The sequence below is a fragment of the Tupaia chinensis genome, unplaced genomic scaffold (genome assembly GCF_000334495.1).
Source record: "Tupaia chinensis unplaced genomic scaffold, TupChi_1.0 Scaffold000074_1, whole genome shotgun sequence".
NCBI lineage: Eukaryota > Metazoa > Chordata > Mammalia > Scandentia > Tupaiidae > Tupaia > Tupaia belangeri.
The window spans coordinates 1803289-1817817 of record NW_006159534.1 but is presented as its reverse complement, the minus strand read 5'-3'; the positions used below and the strand labels follow the sequence as shown (position 1 = coordinate 1817817).

Genomic DNA, 14529 nt, shown 5'->3' with positions numbered 1-14529 from the left:
GCCATTATGCTAACTGCTCGTCCCTCAGAGGCTATTTCTTAATCTGTCAAATTTTTAAAATTCCACCTTGTGAATGTTTATCCATGTTTATTTACATGTTTTGAGATGATACAGATCGAACTTGATTTTTGTCTAAGGTCTCTAAATGTCTAATGTGACTTAATTAATGTTTTGATATTCACAGTGACAATCAAATGTAATTAATGTAACATAAATAGACTTCTTAGGAAAGATAAACATAACGTGTATATGTAGAGATTATCCATACATGAGCCCAATGGAACATTTTATTTTCTGAGCTACTTTTATCATTATAATGCAGAATTGTAAGGCATTCTCAAGTGTTTCACCTTCTTTCAGCAACTGCATAAGCAATTTTTAATGTTTTTCTCAACGATATTAATTACAGCCACTCACCAGATTTAGTAGTTCGTTCTTTTCCACTTCTGTCACTTGATGCCGTTCTTCGCTCTTTTTGCTCCACCCTGGGTGGAGGTCCCAGGATCTTCTTTACTAATTTTTGTCCATCTCGCCAAGAAGAGGTACTTATCAGACGACTATTACCTAAAATATACACATATTGCATAAATTTAAACTTAAATTTTAGCTCTAAAAAAAAGAGTGAGAGAAAGAGACCAGCAGATGGCAAAATGGTTGTATCACTGGACTCCCACATGGCTGATGCAGTTTGAGTCCCAGACCTGGAGCCTTGAAACTCACGCCAGGTACGTGTGCGTGCTTGTCCAAAATCTCAAGAGAATAATGCAGGAGAAGGGGCTACAGCATGGCCATTCCCCCGCCCCCCAAGGGGTGTGTGTGTGTGATTTCTCCTTTCTGTTTCTCTGTCTCTCTCTGTCTCTCTGGTGAGTGCATGCACCCTATAGCAAAAATCTCTCAAAAAAAAATTTTTTTTAATCTTTAGCTCTAAAAAGTATATTTACTCAATCACACAGGTTTTATAATTGACCTTATGTTTATCTTCTGCCAAGGTTAAAGGTTTACAATATAATTTTATTTTCAAACTTAAGCCTCCAAAATCAGTTAACAGTTGGTTTATACCTTGATTTACCCATGTATTTCAAATAAGTGTAAAATGTTTGAAAATACAGCCATTCCTGGGGCTGGCAGGTGGCATGAAGGGTGAGGGTACTGGACTCCCACATAGCCGACCATGGTTCGAGTCCTGGACCTGGAAACTTGCCTTCTCACTTACTTTCTCTCTCTCTTTCTCACACTGTCCCTCTCTGGTCAAATTAGAACAAATAAATGAAGTTAAATAAAATAATTCTTTGAAAAAAGAAAATAGAGTCACTCCTCACTTAATAACTGCCTTTTTAAAGAACTCTTGGACTTAGGACCAGTTCTCCAAACCAGGGAATCCTCTCTCAGTCTTTGTTAGTCTTGGGAATTCTCAGTCTTTGTCTCTCGCTCCCACAGTCAGTTAATAGTCACTACATAAGTCATTTGCAATCACACAAACTACAAACTTATACTTTACTGTACACCCACAGTAGTACTCAGAATAAATGTAAATAATATGCTATTATTGTTTTATGGTGTGTCTTGTCGCTTTCTGGCACTTATCTATGATGTATGTTCTTCGTATGGATAAAATGAATTATTCTAACGTGCTGTCCTGTGATATCTACTGAACAAATACACACCCTATGGTGCCATGACATACCACAAGCCATCTGCTTTAAGGCACCCTGCTTATGGACCCATTGACTTAAAGATCTAGTTGTAGGAATGTGGCTCAGTCATTAAGTGAGGAGTGCCTATACTAAAAAAAAATGGCTCCCAAGGGGCTGGCAGGTGGCGTGATGGTTATGCCTATACTAAAGGGGCTGGCAGGTGGCGTGATGGTTAAGGTGCTGGACTCCCATGTGGCTGACCGTGGTTCAAATTCTGGACCTGACAGCTTGCTTTCTCACCTTCCCTTTCTCTCCCCTGCCCTGACCCCATCTCTCTCTGGTCAAATTAAAAAATAAATAAGTAAAACAGAATTTTTAAAAAAGAATAAAGAACTAGGGCAATGAATTCAGTAATAGTAGCACAGAACAAAAACATATCTTAACTATATTAAGAACGTGGTTTACCAATATCTAGCACAGCACACAGCACATGATAAAACAGGTTTGCTACATGTATGAATGACTTAATCTAAGCACAGGAAATAATTTGAGGAAACAATGAATAGTTGACAGTGATTGTCTTTAAAGGGGATGGTATTAAAGGAACTTTCACATAATACTGCATAAATATATATCCAAAGTACATACTATTTTTCTATGCATAAACCAACATTAAAAAGGTAAATACCATCAATACTTTAAACTAACCTCATTATAAAAGTTCATAAAAATAAGAGTGTGCTTCAGGTTAGCCTGTGAGCTAGTGTTTAAGGCAACCTGGTTTCAAGTGGCTGACCATACGTCTCAAGTCCTAGACCCAGCAGCTTGAAAAACATGCTGGGTGTTTGTGTGTGTGTGTGTGTGTGTGTGTGTGTGTGTGTGTGTGTATGTGTATGTGCTCAAAATTCCAAAAGGAGGGAGAAATGGAAAAGAATAGACTACGGTGCGATCATTCCCAATGGAGAGACGGGGGTGCTTCCTCTCTGTCTCTCAGGTGAGTACACACACTCTCTGTCAAATTAAACAAAATAAGAATGTTATTTTAATAAACGCAACTGTTTAGCCCCAGCTTCAATAGTGCGCACTCAGCTGTTTGGTAGGATGAGGCCAAATGGGAAGTCCAGGTTCAATTCTCAATCCCCCCTAAAAAGCTGAGTACATGCTTGTGATCCTAGCTACTTAGAAGGCAACACAGCAAAAGACTGTCTAAAATTCACACACACAGACACAGACACATCACAAATAAATATAAATAGATACAGTTGTATCTATTTAAATAAATAAATTCATCTACTAGTTTCAGGCTATAAGCAAATTAAAATTAGATCATCTCAAAAAAGACAGTACCTTAAAAAGTAACAAATGACAAAAAGACTGCTTACAAGCTAGAAGCTATCCCTGGCCTGCCTCATACCCACGGCCAGGCTAGGCCAGAGCAGCCCAAGATGGCTGACTTTGAGGATCAGGCCAGGCTAGGCCGGAGCAGCCCAAGATGGCTGACTTTGAGGATCAGGTGTCGGATGAGGAAAAGGTACGCATAACTGCTAAATTCATCACTCATGCACCCCCAGAGTGATTTAATGAAGTAGTCAGTGATGTCCTGGTACTACTTAATAATGACAGTCTTCTCAGGGAAGGGGCAGCACATGCATATGCCCAGTATAACATGGATCAGTTCACACCTGTGAAGACAGAAGGCTACAAAGATCAGGTCTTAATTACACAGCATGGTGACCTGGGTAAGAACAGATTTTTAGATCCAAGAAACAAAATTTCCTTTAAATTTGATCGCTTACGGAAAGAAGCAAGTGACCTCCAGCCAGAGGAAATAGATGGCGGTCTGAAATCTTGGAGAGAGCCCTGTGACAGTGCTTTATGAGCCTATGTGAAAGATCGTTATTCCAACAGCTTCTGTCCTTTATGCTAAAACTATATGGACAACAGGCCATTATGGCATGTACTGAAGCCACCAGTTTCAGCCTAAAAGCTTCTGGAATGGTCGCTGGAGTTCACAGTGGAAGTTCACCATCACACCACCTACAGCCCAGGTGGTTGGAGTGCTTAAGATTCAGGTTGATTATTATGAAGATGGCAATGTTCAGTTGGTTAGTCATAAAGATGTACAGGATTCAGTAACTGTTTCAAATGAAGTCCCAACTGCCAAAGAATTTATTAAAATCATAGAGAATGCAAAAAATAAGTAGCAGACAGCAATTAGTGAAAACTATTGGGGACCAGCAGGTGGCATGGTGGTTAAGGTGCTGGACACTCCCATGTGGCCAACCATGGTTCAATACTTGGGCCTGGTGGCTTGCTTTCTCACTTTCTCTCTCTCTCTGTCTCTCTCTCTCTGTGTGTATTCATTCTTGTATTTATTTATTTAATTTATTTTTAATCAATTTAATTTATCTTAAAGGAATGAATAAATAAAATTAAATGAGTAATTATTAAAAAAAAAAAAGAAAACTATCAAACAATGTCTGATACCACATCCAAGGCATTGCACTGGCCCCTTCCAGTTACCCACACCAAAATCAACTGGAACAAGATACTCAGCTACAAGATTAGCAAAGAAATGCAGAATGCTTAGAGGAAGAAAGAAAGAAATGAGTGAGGTAGGATTCTTCGATATATGGAAAGAAGAGGATTCAATGCCAGCACATGGTCATGAGATAAATAGTGACTTACGAACGAGTGATATTTTGCTAGGGCTTTCAAAGTTAACAGGTTTTTTAGCCTCATAAAAATTTTTTGTTTTGTTTTGTTTTGAGAGGTTTTTGCTATAGGGTGCATGCGCTGGCTAGAGAGACAGAGAGACAGAATGCTATACTTGTAAATTTTGCTGTTGTTAATTTTGCTACATTTAATGTTGGAGAGAGAGATCAAAAAAAAAAAAAAAACAAAGAACTATAAAAAATAAATGTGGGAGACTGACAGGAGACAGAGATTAAGGCGCTGTACCCCCACATGGTTGACCACAATTCACGTCCCACACCTGATAGCTTCCTTTCTCACGTTTTCTCTCTCTTTGTTGTGTGCATGTGCCTAATAGCAAATTAATAGTCATAATAATAAATAAAATAATTCTTTTTTTTCTGAGAGTTTTTTTTTAAGATAGATTTTTGCTATAGGGCACAAATAGAGACAGAGAGACAGAAAGCGAGAAATCACACCCCCCCAGAGGGGATGGCCACACCACACAATCCCTTCTCTTCCATTCTCCTCTCAGGATCTTGGGCATGTACACACACGTGCCCGGCACAAGTTAGAAGCCGCCAGGTCCAGGACTCAAACTATGGTTGACTACATGGGAGTCTGGTGACATAACCATTATGCCATCTGTTGGTCCCTGAGAGAGATTTTTGCTACAGAGTGCATACACTCACTGGAGAGACAGAAAACAAGAAATCACACCCCCAGGGGGGATGCCCATGCCACAACCCATTCTCTTCCATTTTCCCCTTAGGATTTTGAGTACTCATGCAAACACACCCATTATGAGTTTTAAGCTGCCGGGTCCAGGATTCAAACCGCTGTCAACTACGTCAGAGTTCAAGGATGTAACCATTATGCCATCTGCTGGTCACAATAAATAATCCTTAAAAATATATTTAAAAAAAAATATAGAATAGACATGCAAAAGTGCATGCAATGCACTTAATTAATTACATTAAATGTAATGTAATGCACCAAATGGAATAACAATGAAAATCATAAAATAGCACATTAAACCTAATTAATTTAGAAGAAAAGTTAGATAGGTAAAATTAAAATCATCCTACTAACATGTTGCTTATGAACTAGAAGCAGGTATAATTTCTTTAAAAAACAGTACAAAACAACAGAAGGGATCAGGTGATAGCACAGTGGTAACACAACTGGACTACAAGGCAAAGGTCCTGTGTGTGTGACCTAGGCTGTCCCAGAGTGCGCTGGCACACAGGATGCCTGTGATCCAGGCCGGCGAACACTGGATGAGGACCCTGTGGGTGATGCCTATCTGTCTCTCTTTCTCTATTCTCTCTCTGTAGCAAAGCAGATGTTAAAAAATATAACACACGGAGCCAGCAGGTGGTGTACTGGTTGAGGAGCTGGACTCCCGCATGGCTGACCATGGTTCGAGTCCCAGACCTGGTGGCTTGAAACTGACGCCAGAGGTGTGTGCATGCGTACCCAAAATCTCGAGAGGAAAATGGAGGAGAAGGAACTGTGGTATGGCAATTCCCCCTGAGGGGTGATTTCTCACTTTCTCCCTCCTTGTCTCTCAAGTGGCAGCTGAATCTAACATGGCTGGACCCACAGTTTGAGTCCTGACACAGCAGCCTAAGAAACATGCTGGACACGTGTGCCCAAAATCTCCATAGGATGGAGAGATAAAGAAGGGATTGCAGCGTTAACTTCTCCTATGGGGGGCGCTTTCTCCCTCTCTTCCTCTCCAACTCTCTGGCGAGTGCATGGCGCCCTCTGATGATTTTTTTTTTTTTAAATATAAAACAAAGGACAGTGACATGGTGGTTAAAGTGATGGACTCCCACCTGGCCTACCACAGTTTGAATCCCAGACCCAATAGCCTGAAAATCACCAAGGTGTGTAGACGTGCATGCCCAAAATCCTGAGAGGAGAATGGAGAAGAGAATGCAGTGCAGCCATCCTCCCATGATGATTTCTCATTTTCCTCTCTCTCTCTCTCTCTCTCTCTCTCTCTCTGGCAAGCATAAAGTGCCCTATGGCCAAAACAAATAGTTTTGTGTATCAGGGACCCCAAAAGTGCTTATTCCCCTTGTTAGTATCCAACTAACAGAAATAATCCAAAAGAAATTTAAAAAGCAAATATTGGCTATATCATTTTTTAATAGCAGAGGTACTCTAAATATTGAAGAATGGTGACTCGTTTTTATATTTCTACTAGAATAAAATATTACATGGCCATTACAAATGACCATTTCCATAAGAAACAAAAGAAATATTTTGAAAAAAGAAAGCTAAGAGAAAATTACAAAATTTTACATATACAAAAAACGTATATATACAAAGATTACAACCATATACTATTATGCTTTTTAAGGTAAAGTAAACAAATACACAAGGTATACTAATACTTTACTTAAGTCAGGTGGTAACTGTTCCTATTTTCTTCTATTTTTCTAGCTGTGATTCTATTTATTTATAATAAGATATATTCTATTTAGAGTTTCTTTTTTTAAAAAAAGGAGGGCTTTAATTTAAAAGTTTAAGGAAGTATACTTTTAATGAAAACATTGATTATAAGGTCAATTATAAATGTGTATTGTTTACTTTAGACATGGTTTTGCACTGAGACTGGCAGGTGGCGTGGTAGGTAAGGCGATGGGCTCCCACATGACCAAACACAGTTCGAGTCCAGGACCTGATGGCTTGCTTTCTCACTCTCCCTTTCTCTCTGTCTGTCACTCTCTGGTCAAAATGGAAGAATAACAACAAATAAAATTTAAAATAAATAAATCTTTAAAAAAGAAAAAAGAAACACTTTTGTACTTTAACCTTATACAACCTACCTAAAATATTTAAAGGATTTTAAGTCTATTGCCCAATCTATTTATAAGAAACGTTATGTCCTGAGGTAAAATGAGAGAACAGGCTTCTCTTCAATTTCAGCTCAATTTTCTGAATCAAACACAAGCAACCATGAATTCACTAGGTAATTAATTATAAATGTTGGCTTCTGAACATGCTGGGTGGTTATACTTCTAAATTATGGCTTTCTGGAATAGTTTCATACAGTCATTGGTAGAAAAAGAGGACTTTCACTAGATAAAGTATTAATATAGCTTTAGCACATGCAGTGAGACTGTCGGGGTCACTGCCACAGTGCACGCATGGCAGTTAGCCTACCACAAAACTGGGTAAAGACAATCCAAGGCCAGTGTTCACAGGTTATAAGTGGTCCCTGTGCCTCATTTCACACTGTTTCAGACAACAGTATTACCACTGTTTTGCCTAGAGCATAGTTGCTAGCATATAGCAAGAGGTCAAAAATATTCACACAGTGAATTCACGAGTTCGGAATATCTCCAAACTGAAAGTGACAAGTTCCCAAGGTTCTCCACTGCCTCTCAGTCCAAAGACTCACTGACATGAACATGACATACTAAATAGCCATTTTCGGTACTGGCAGAAATAATAATTACTGTTATAAGGGGAGTCACAGCTAACATCTGAGTACCTATCATGTGCCAGGTATTAATATACTTAGTATTTTAAAGTACTGACTTTTTTAGTTCTTACAACAATCTCGTAAGGTAAATGCTACTGCTTCCTCATTTTACATTTGGGAAAACTGAGGCACAGTAAAATTAAGTCAGTCACCACAGGAACAAAGCTGGTCCATCTAGACAATCCGGACGGAGGCTGAAATGTTCATCACTCTGGAACTTGAGAACTGCCTTCCTTCCAGTACTGAGGCATATTAAAATTAAGTCAGTCACCACAGGAACATCTAGACAATCCGGACGGAGGCTGAAATGTTCATCACTCTGCAACTTGAGAACTGCCTTCCTTCCAGTCTTTAGAACTATAGCAAGGACTGATGTGCGACATTTATTCACTTACGAGAATAAGGGAAGGAACTCAGTGACAGTTACAAACAAACTCCCATGTGTAAAAAGTTCACTACATAGGGGCCAGCAGGCGGCATGGTAGCTAAGGCGCTGGACTCCCACATGGCCGACCACAGTTCAAGTCCCAGACCTTGCTTTCTCACTTTCCTTCTCTTTCACTCTAATAAGCACACATGCCCTATAGCAAAAGCTTAAACAATAGTAGTAGTAATAATCAATTTAACAATGTTAATCAGCTTAACGATAACCCACAATCCTCAAACCAACTTACAATAATAAATAAAATGAATACATTTTTCAAAAAGTTCCCTCCACAAAATCATTACCTTTAATATGGTTAATTTCTATTAAAAATAATGATAGAAAAAAAACTTTTGGAGTTAGATATCCTGATGAATTTCTGGTAAACAAATGCTTTCATGGATGTGTACATACATAAAATTTTTTTACTAAATTGTACATTCTAAATACGTTCAGTTCATTCTGTTGACTATAACTTAATAAAACACACATGAAAAAATAGTAACACATAAAATGTACTGAATTTTTATGTCCCAAACAATGAGACCATTCGGTAGTAGAAAGGCATATCCATGTGGATTCCGTTTCAGTGATATGTAACTTTATAAAGGACACAACATTGAAAAAACTAACCTGTTTTGCATTCTGGACTTGACAATTGTGCTACCTTTTGGATTTTCCGTACTGGCTTTACCACTTTCTTCTCTTTACTTTTTTCAACAGGTTTCTCTTTTATAGCAATATCATCTAAAAAGCAAGTATTATAATGAGTCCAACATACCCATTCAACCTGCCCCAGTAGAAAAACATCAGGGTAAAGTGTACGATTCAAGTAGGGGAAGGAGATCTCTGCTGAGGCTATATATGTGACCCCTATGCTACCAATGTCAATTCCTCTTGCAGAAAGGTTTAAGGATTACCACAACTCCACAGTTAGGTTCCAATTCTTTGCTATTAGGGGTTTGTTTGTTTTTTAGGAAACCCCTGAGAAACTCATGGGAGGAAGCTGCAACAGTAAGTTTTCCAAGCCAGAATCACAACTCTTAGACATGAATATGTTCAGATTTCTTTTTTATTTAAAAATTTCTATAGAGGAACCAGAAGATGGGGTAATGGTTACATCGCTGGACTCTCATGTAGTTGACCACAGTTTGAGTCCAGGAGCCAGCGGCTTAAAACTCACACTGGGCCCATGGGGGTATGTGCCCAAAATCCCAAAAAGAGAATGAAGGAGAAAGAACTGAGGCATGGCCATCTCTGCTGGGGGGTGATTTCTCGCTTTCTATCTGTCTGTCTCGGTCTCTCTGGTGAGCACACGTAAAAATGTCTCTTAAAAAATTTCTATATAAAAACTTCATAAAATACTCAATACAGCATTCTTAAATTAGGCCCTTTTGGGCTAACAGGTGCCGTGGTGGTTAAAGGCGCTGGACTCCTATATGGTTGACTGTAGTTCGAGTCCTGGACCTGGAAATTTCCTTTCTTACTCTCTCTCTCCCCCCCTTCTGTCTCAGGTCAAATTGAAATGAGTAAAATAAATAAATAAATAAAGTTAAAACAAAATTTTGAGAGGTTTTTTGCTATAGGGCGCGTGTGCTCGCCAGACAGAGACAGACAGAGAGACAGAAAGCGAGAAATCACCCCCCAGAGGGGATGGGCACACACACACGCGCGCCCGGCGTGAGTTTTAAGCCACCGGGTATGGGACGCGAACCGCGGTCAACTACATGGGAGTCCAGCGACATTGCCATTACACTAACTGCTGGTCCCTAAAGTTAAATTTTTAAAAATTATTCATAAAAAAAAAACTAGGCCCTTTTGGGATTATGCTAGTGAAATATGTCAAAGTATTTCACACATCAATCACTGTTCACTAAGTTTTTAAATAAATCCCATACTGGGGAATATACTGACTAAACATATAAATTCAAAAAATGAACCTCAATTACAGATCTGAGTAAATGAACTTTAAAAATACACGTAGAGCTCTGCATGCCAAGTGGAGAGACGTAAGTATGAGTAAAAGACCCGAGAATGAGGCACACCCACAGTGTCTAAGAAACAGCAAGGTGACCCACGCGATGGAGTAACGGAAAAGTAGAAGGACTAGGGCCACAGATCTAACTGAGAGCCAAGCCACACAGGGCTTTAAAAGCCACTGTAAGAACTTCAGGTTTACTAGAGAGATAGTATATTTTTGAAAGATTCTGAGCAAAAAAGTGACATGATCTGAATTAAATTTGAACAAGTTTACTCTACAGTTGTACTGAGAATAGACTGGTTAGAAGAAGGGAGACCAGCTAGGAAACTACTGCAGGAATCCAGAAGAGAACCTGAGAGGGGCTGGGATTTAGGTGGTCAGCGATGGAGCTAGTGAAATCTGTTTTATTTTAGATCTATCTTTCATTAGATATAAGGTATAAGAAAAATAGGAAGGAGGAGGTCAAGGACGACTCAAGATTTTGGACCTAAATCATTAGGTCTAACCGACATAGAGAGACCACCAGAATAGCAAGTTTAAAGAGTGTATCATGATTCTAGTTAGGGTTAGCTTGCTCCATTTTGGATGGAGGTTAAGAAACCTACTATACATACTTCCAGGGGCAGATCTGGAGAGCCTGAGTTCAGAGGGAAAGTCTGGGCTAGAGACCTAAATTTGAGAATCATCAGAGACTTAAAGTCCTAAAATTAAGTGAGTTTACCGTGTGTGTGTGTGTGTGTGTGTGTGTAGGTAAATACAAAGAAAAAGGAAGAAGAGAGAGTAAGTAGATGGAGGAGTGGGAAGAGGGAAAGAAAGAGAAAGAAAGAGAACCCAAGTAGTGAGTACTAAGGACTCTCTACTTATAGATCAGGGAGTTAATTAGGACAAAAAAACAACTAAAAAGGAGCAGCTAGACTAGGGAGGAAAACTGGATACTTATGGTATCCTAGGTATCAAGTGAATGGTTTCAAAGGAAGATGAATCATGCCAAAAGCTGCTGAAAGATTAAGATGATCTGTAGGGCGCATGTGCTTGTTGGACAGACAGAGACAGACAGAAAGGGAGCAATCACCCCCAGGGGGATGGCCACACTGCAATCCCTTCTCCTCCATTCTCCTCTCAGGATTTTGTGAACATACATGCACCGGGCATGAGTTTCAAGCCACCAGATCCAAGACTTGAACCATGGTCAGCCATGTGGGAGTCCAGCGACATAACCATTATGCCATCTGCTGGTCCCAACACAATCTTTGTTCTTAACTATTACATTATAATTCCTCCCCATATGAGGAAAAAAACTGTTGACTACAGCATTCTAATAGTAACTACAAGAAAACTAGACAGTTAATACTTTGTGGGAACTTAATAGAAAGACCTTAGGCTTTAAAAATCAAAGAGAGTTAGTTTAGTTGGCTTCAATTCTTAACTAATTTTATGCAATCCTGGGAAAATCATTCTTTACACCTCCATTTCTACAACTATAAAAAGTACAGATGTGGGCCAGCTCCATGGCTTGGTGGTTAAGGCAGAGAGATCCCAGATGACACCATTCAAGTCCTGGATCTGATAGCTTGAAAAAGACATCAGGCAGGGAACCAGCAGTTAGCATAATGGCTATGTTGCTGGATTCCCACGTAGTCGACCGCGATTCGTGTCCCGGACCCGGTGGCTTAAACTCACGCCGGGCGCGTGTGCGTGCGTGCCCAAGATCCCGAGAGGAGAATGGAGAAGGGATTGCGGCGTGGCCATCCCCCCTGGGGGGTGATTTCTCGCTTTCTGTCTCTATGTCTCTGTCTGTCTGGCGAGCACAAGCGCCCTACAGTGAAAATCTCTCAAAAAAAAAAAAAAAAAGACATCAGGCACATGTTTGCATGCCCAAAATCCCAAGAGAAGGAGATGGAGAAGGGACTGTGGCGTGACCATTCTCCATATGAAAGGTGCTTTCTTCTCTCCCTCTCTCTAACTTTGGTGGAGTGCATGTACCCCCACTTTAAAAAAAATACTGAAGCACCTAACATCTTGTCCAAAATCAAACTAAGTATTCAATAGGCATAAATTAAGCATCCCTAATCTGGAAATCCAATATCCAAAATGCTTTAATCCCAAACTTTTAAAGTACCAACAAGACACCGAAAGTAGAAAATTCTTTATCTTATCTTGAATCAGAGTCAAAACACTGCAATATAAAAATACTATATAAAATTACTTTCAGGTTATCTGTATAAAGTATATATGAAACATAAATTAATTTCATGTTTATGACTGGGTCCCATCCTCAAGATACTGCATTATGTATATGGAAATATTCCAAAAGTGAAAAAAAAAATACAAAATTCGAAACACTTCTTTCTGGTCTTAAGCATTTTGAGTAAGGGATACTTAAGCTCTAGTAAGATTGTAAGTATAAGCTTTATATTTCCCTCTTTTCCACGGGCTTGTCTCATTTCCAAGTTTCTAACATTATTCCCAACCTACAATGCTTATTTTTCTTTCTGTACCTTGCTCTCATGTACTTACTCCTTATCTGCCAAATTACTGACCATTTCAAAGATCTCTAGCAGATGTAAACTTCAACTAGAGTCTGCTGTTTCCACCAAGTCAGGCAGGCCTGACTCCAAAAGACCTTTAGTTTAAAATAACCTCGTCTCTGTCTCTGTCTCACCAGCCACATAGGCTAATTCTAACCCTGGGGCGGAGCCTCGAGGCTAACCGACTCGGACCACCGCTACTTTATTTTACCTCAGTTAGAAAATAGAAATACCTTTAAGACACTTTTATGTTTAAAGTTAATAAATCAGATGGCATGCATGATAAAATTCTCAAAACATAAGAAAGCTCTACTCTCACCTGCAAAGTGAAGTGCTAAGTCTCGATACAGTTCTCTACTCATGTTTTGAAACTCAGCCTCCTGCCACACTTTCCCGTCAGGTGTTCGAATCTTGGTCTCGGAAGGGTTGAAACCTAATATATATCAATAATACAGAGCATTCTTACCAAAGTTGCTTTGCAAGTTTTGCTTATTGTACTTTTTAAAGTAAGGTATAATTAATGTACCATAAAATTCACTCTTTTAAAGTGTATAACTCAGTGGTTTTCTGTATATTCACAAAGTTGTACAATTATCATCATTATCTAATTCCAGAGCATTTAATCCCCCTGAAATGAAAACTTGTATGAATAAGCAGTCACTCCCCACACAACCCCTTCCATCCCCTGGCAACAATGAATCTTTTTATCTTTCTGGATTGGCATGTTCTGGACATTTCATATCAATGATATCACACAACATGTGGCCTTCTGTGTCTGCTTTACTTCACTAGCACAATGTTTGCGAAGTTCAACCATCATAGCATATCAGGGCTTCATTCCTTCTCACTGTCAAATAATAGTTCATTGTATGAATATACCAGCATTTTGTTTACCCATTCATCAGCTGATGGACATCTGCATTGTATCTAGTTTCTGACGATTTTTAATAATGCTGCTATGAACATACTTGGACAAATTTTTTTGTGGGTATGTTTTCAGTTCCCTTGGGTATTACACCTATGAGTAGAATAGCTGGTAACTCTATGCTTCAATGTTTGAGGAACTATCCAACTGTTTTCTAAGGCAGCTACATTATTTAATATTCTTACCAGCAATATATGAGCTCCACACTCCCCAGTGCTTGTTACTGTCTTATTATAGCCATCCTAGTGGGTGCAAAGAGGTATCTTACTATGGTTTTGATTGGTATTTCCCTAATAACTAATAATGTTGGGTAGCTTTGTAAGCTTTAAAAAAATAAAAAAAGAATGCACAATTAGCTGCCATATAATGTGCTGGCAAATACCATTTGGATAAAGTAAACAAAAGTAGGGATCAGCAGATGACGTAACGGTTATGTTTCTGGACTCCCACATGGCTGACTGTGGTGCAAGTCCCAGACCTGGAGCCTTGAAAATTACACTAGCATGTGTGCATGTGTTCTCTAAATCCTGAGAGGAGAATGGAGGAGAAGGGACTGCAGCATGACCAGCTCCCCTGGGGGATGATTTCTTTCTTTCTGTCTGTCTCTCGGTCTCTGTCTCACATAGCACATGCATCCTATAGCAAAAATCTCTCTACACAAAAAAAAAAAATAGGCAAGCAAAAGTAAAATAAAGCAAAATGTGTCCACCAAAAGAATGAAAAAATGTGGAGCAGCAGTTGATGTAATGGCTATGTCGCTGGACTCCCATGTAGTCAACCGTGGTTCAAGCCCCGGACCCGGTGGCTTAAAACTCACGCCGGGCACATATGCGTGCATGCCAAA

At 39.4% G+C, this 14529-nt stretch overlaps 1 protein-coding gene and 1 pseudogene across 2 annotated transcripts in view; one reads left to right on the top strand and one right to left on the bottom strand.

Moving 5' to 3' along the window:
* The window catches only part of CEP350 (centrosomal protein 350), a gene marked incomplete in the record, with an annotated part of 138030 nt that overhangs the window by 105405 nt on the left and 18096 nt on the right, over nucleotides 1-14529 (bottom strand). For both annotated transcript variants that reach the window (XM_027767921.1, XM_027767922.1), the window contains 3 exon segments: nucleotides 418-564; nucleotides 8885-8998; nucleotides 13080-13193. In XM_027767921.1, coding sequence (XP_027623722.1) covers nucleotides 418-564; nucleotides 8885-8998; nucleotides 13080-13193 — 375 coding nt within the window.
* LOC102479507 (F-actin-capping protein subunit alpha-1-like) lies at nucleotides 3127-4224 on the top strand (annotated as a pseudogene).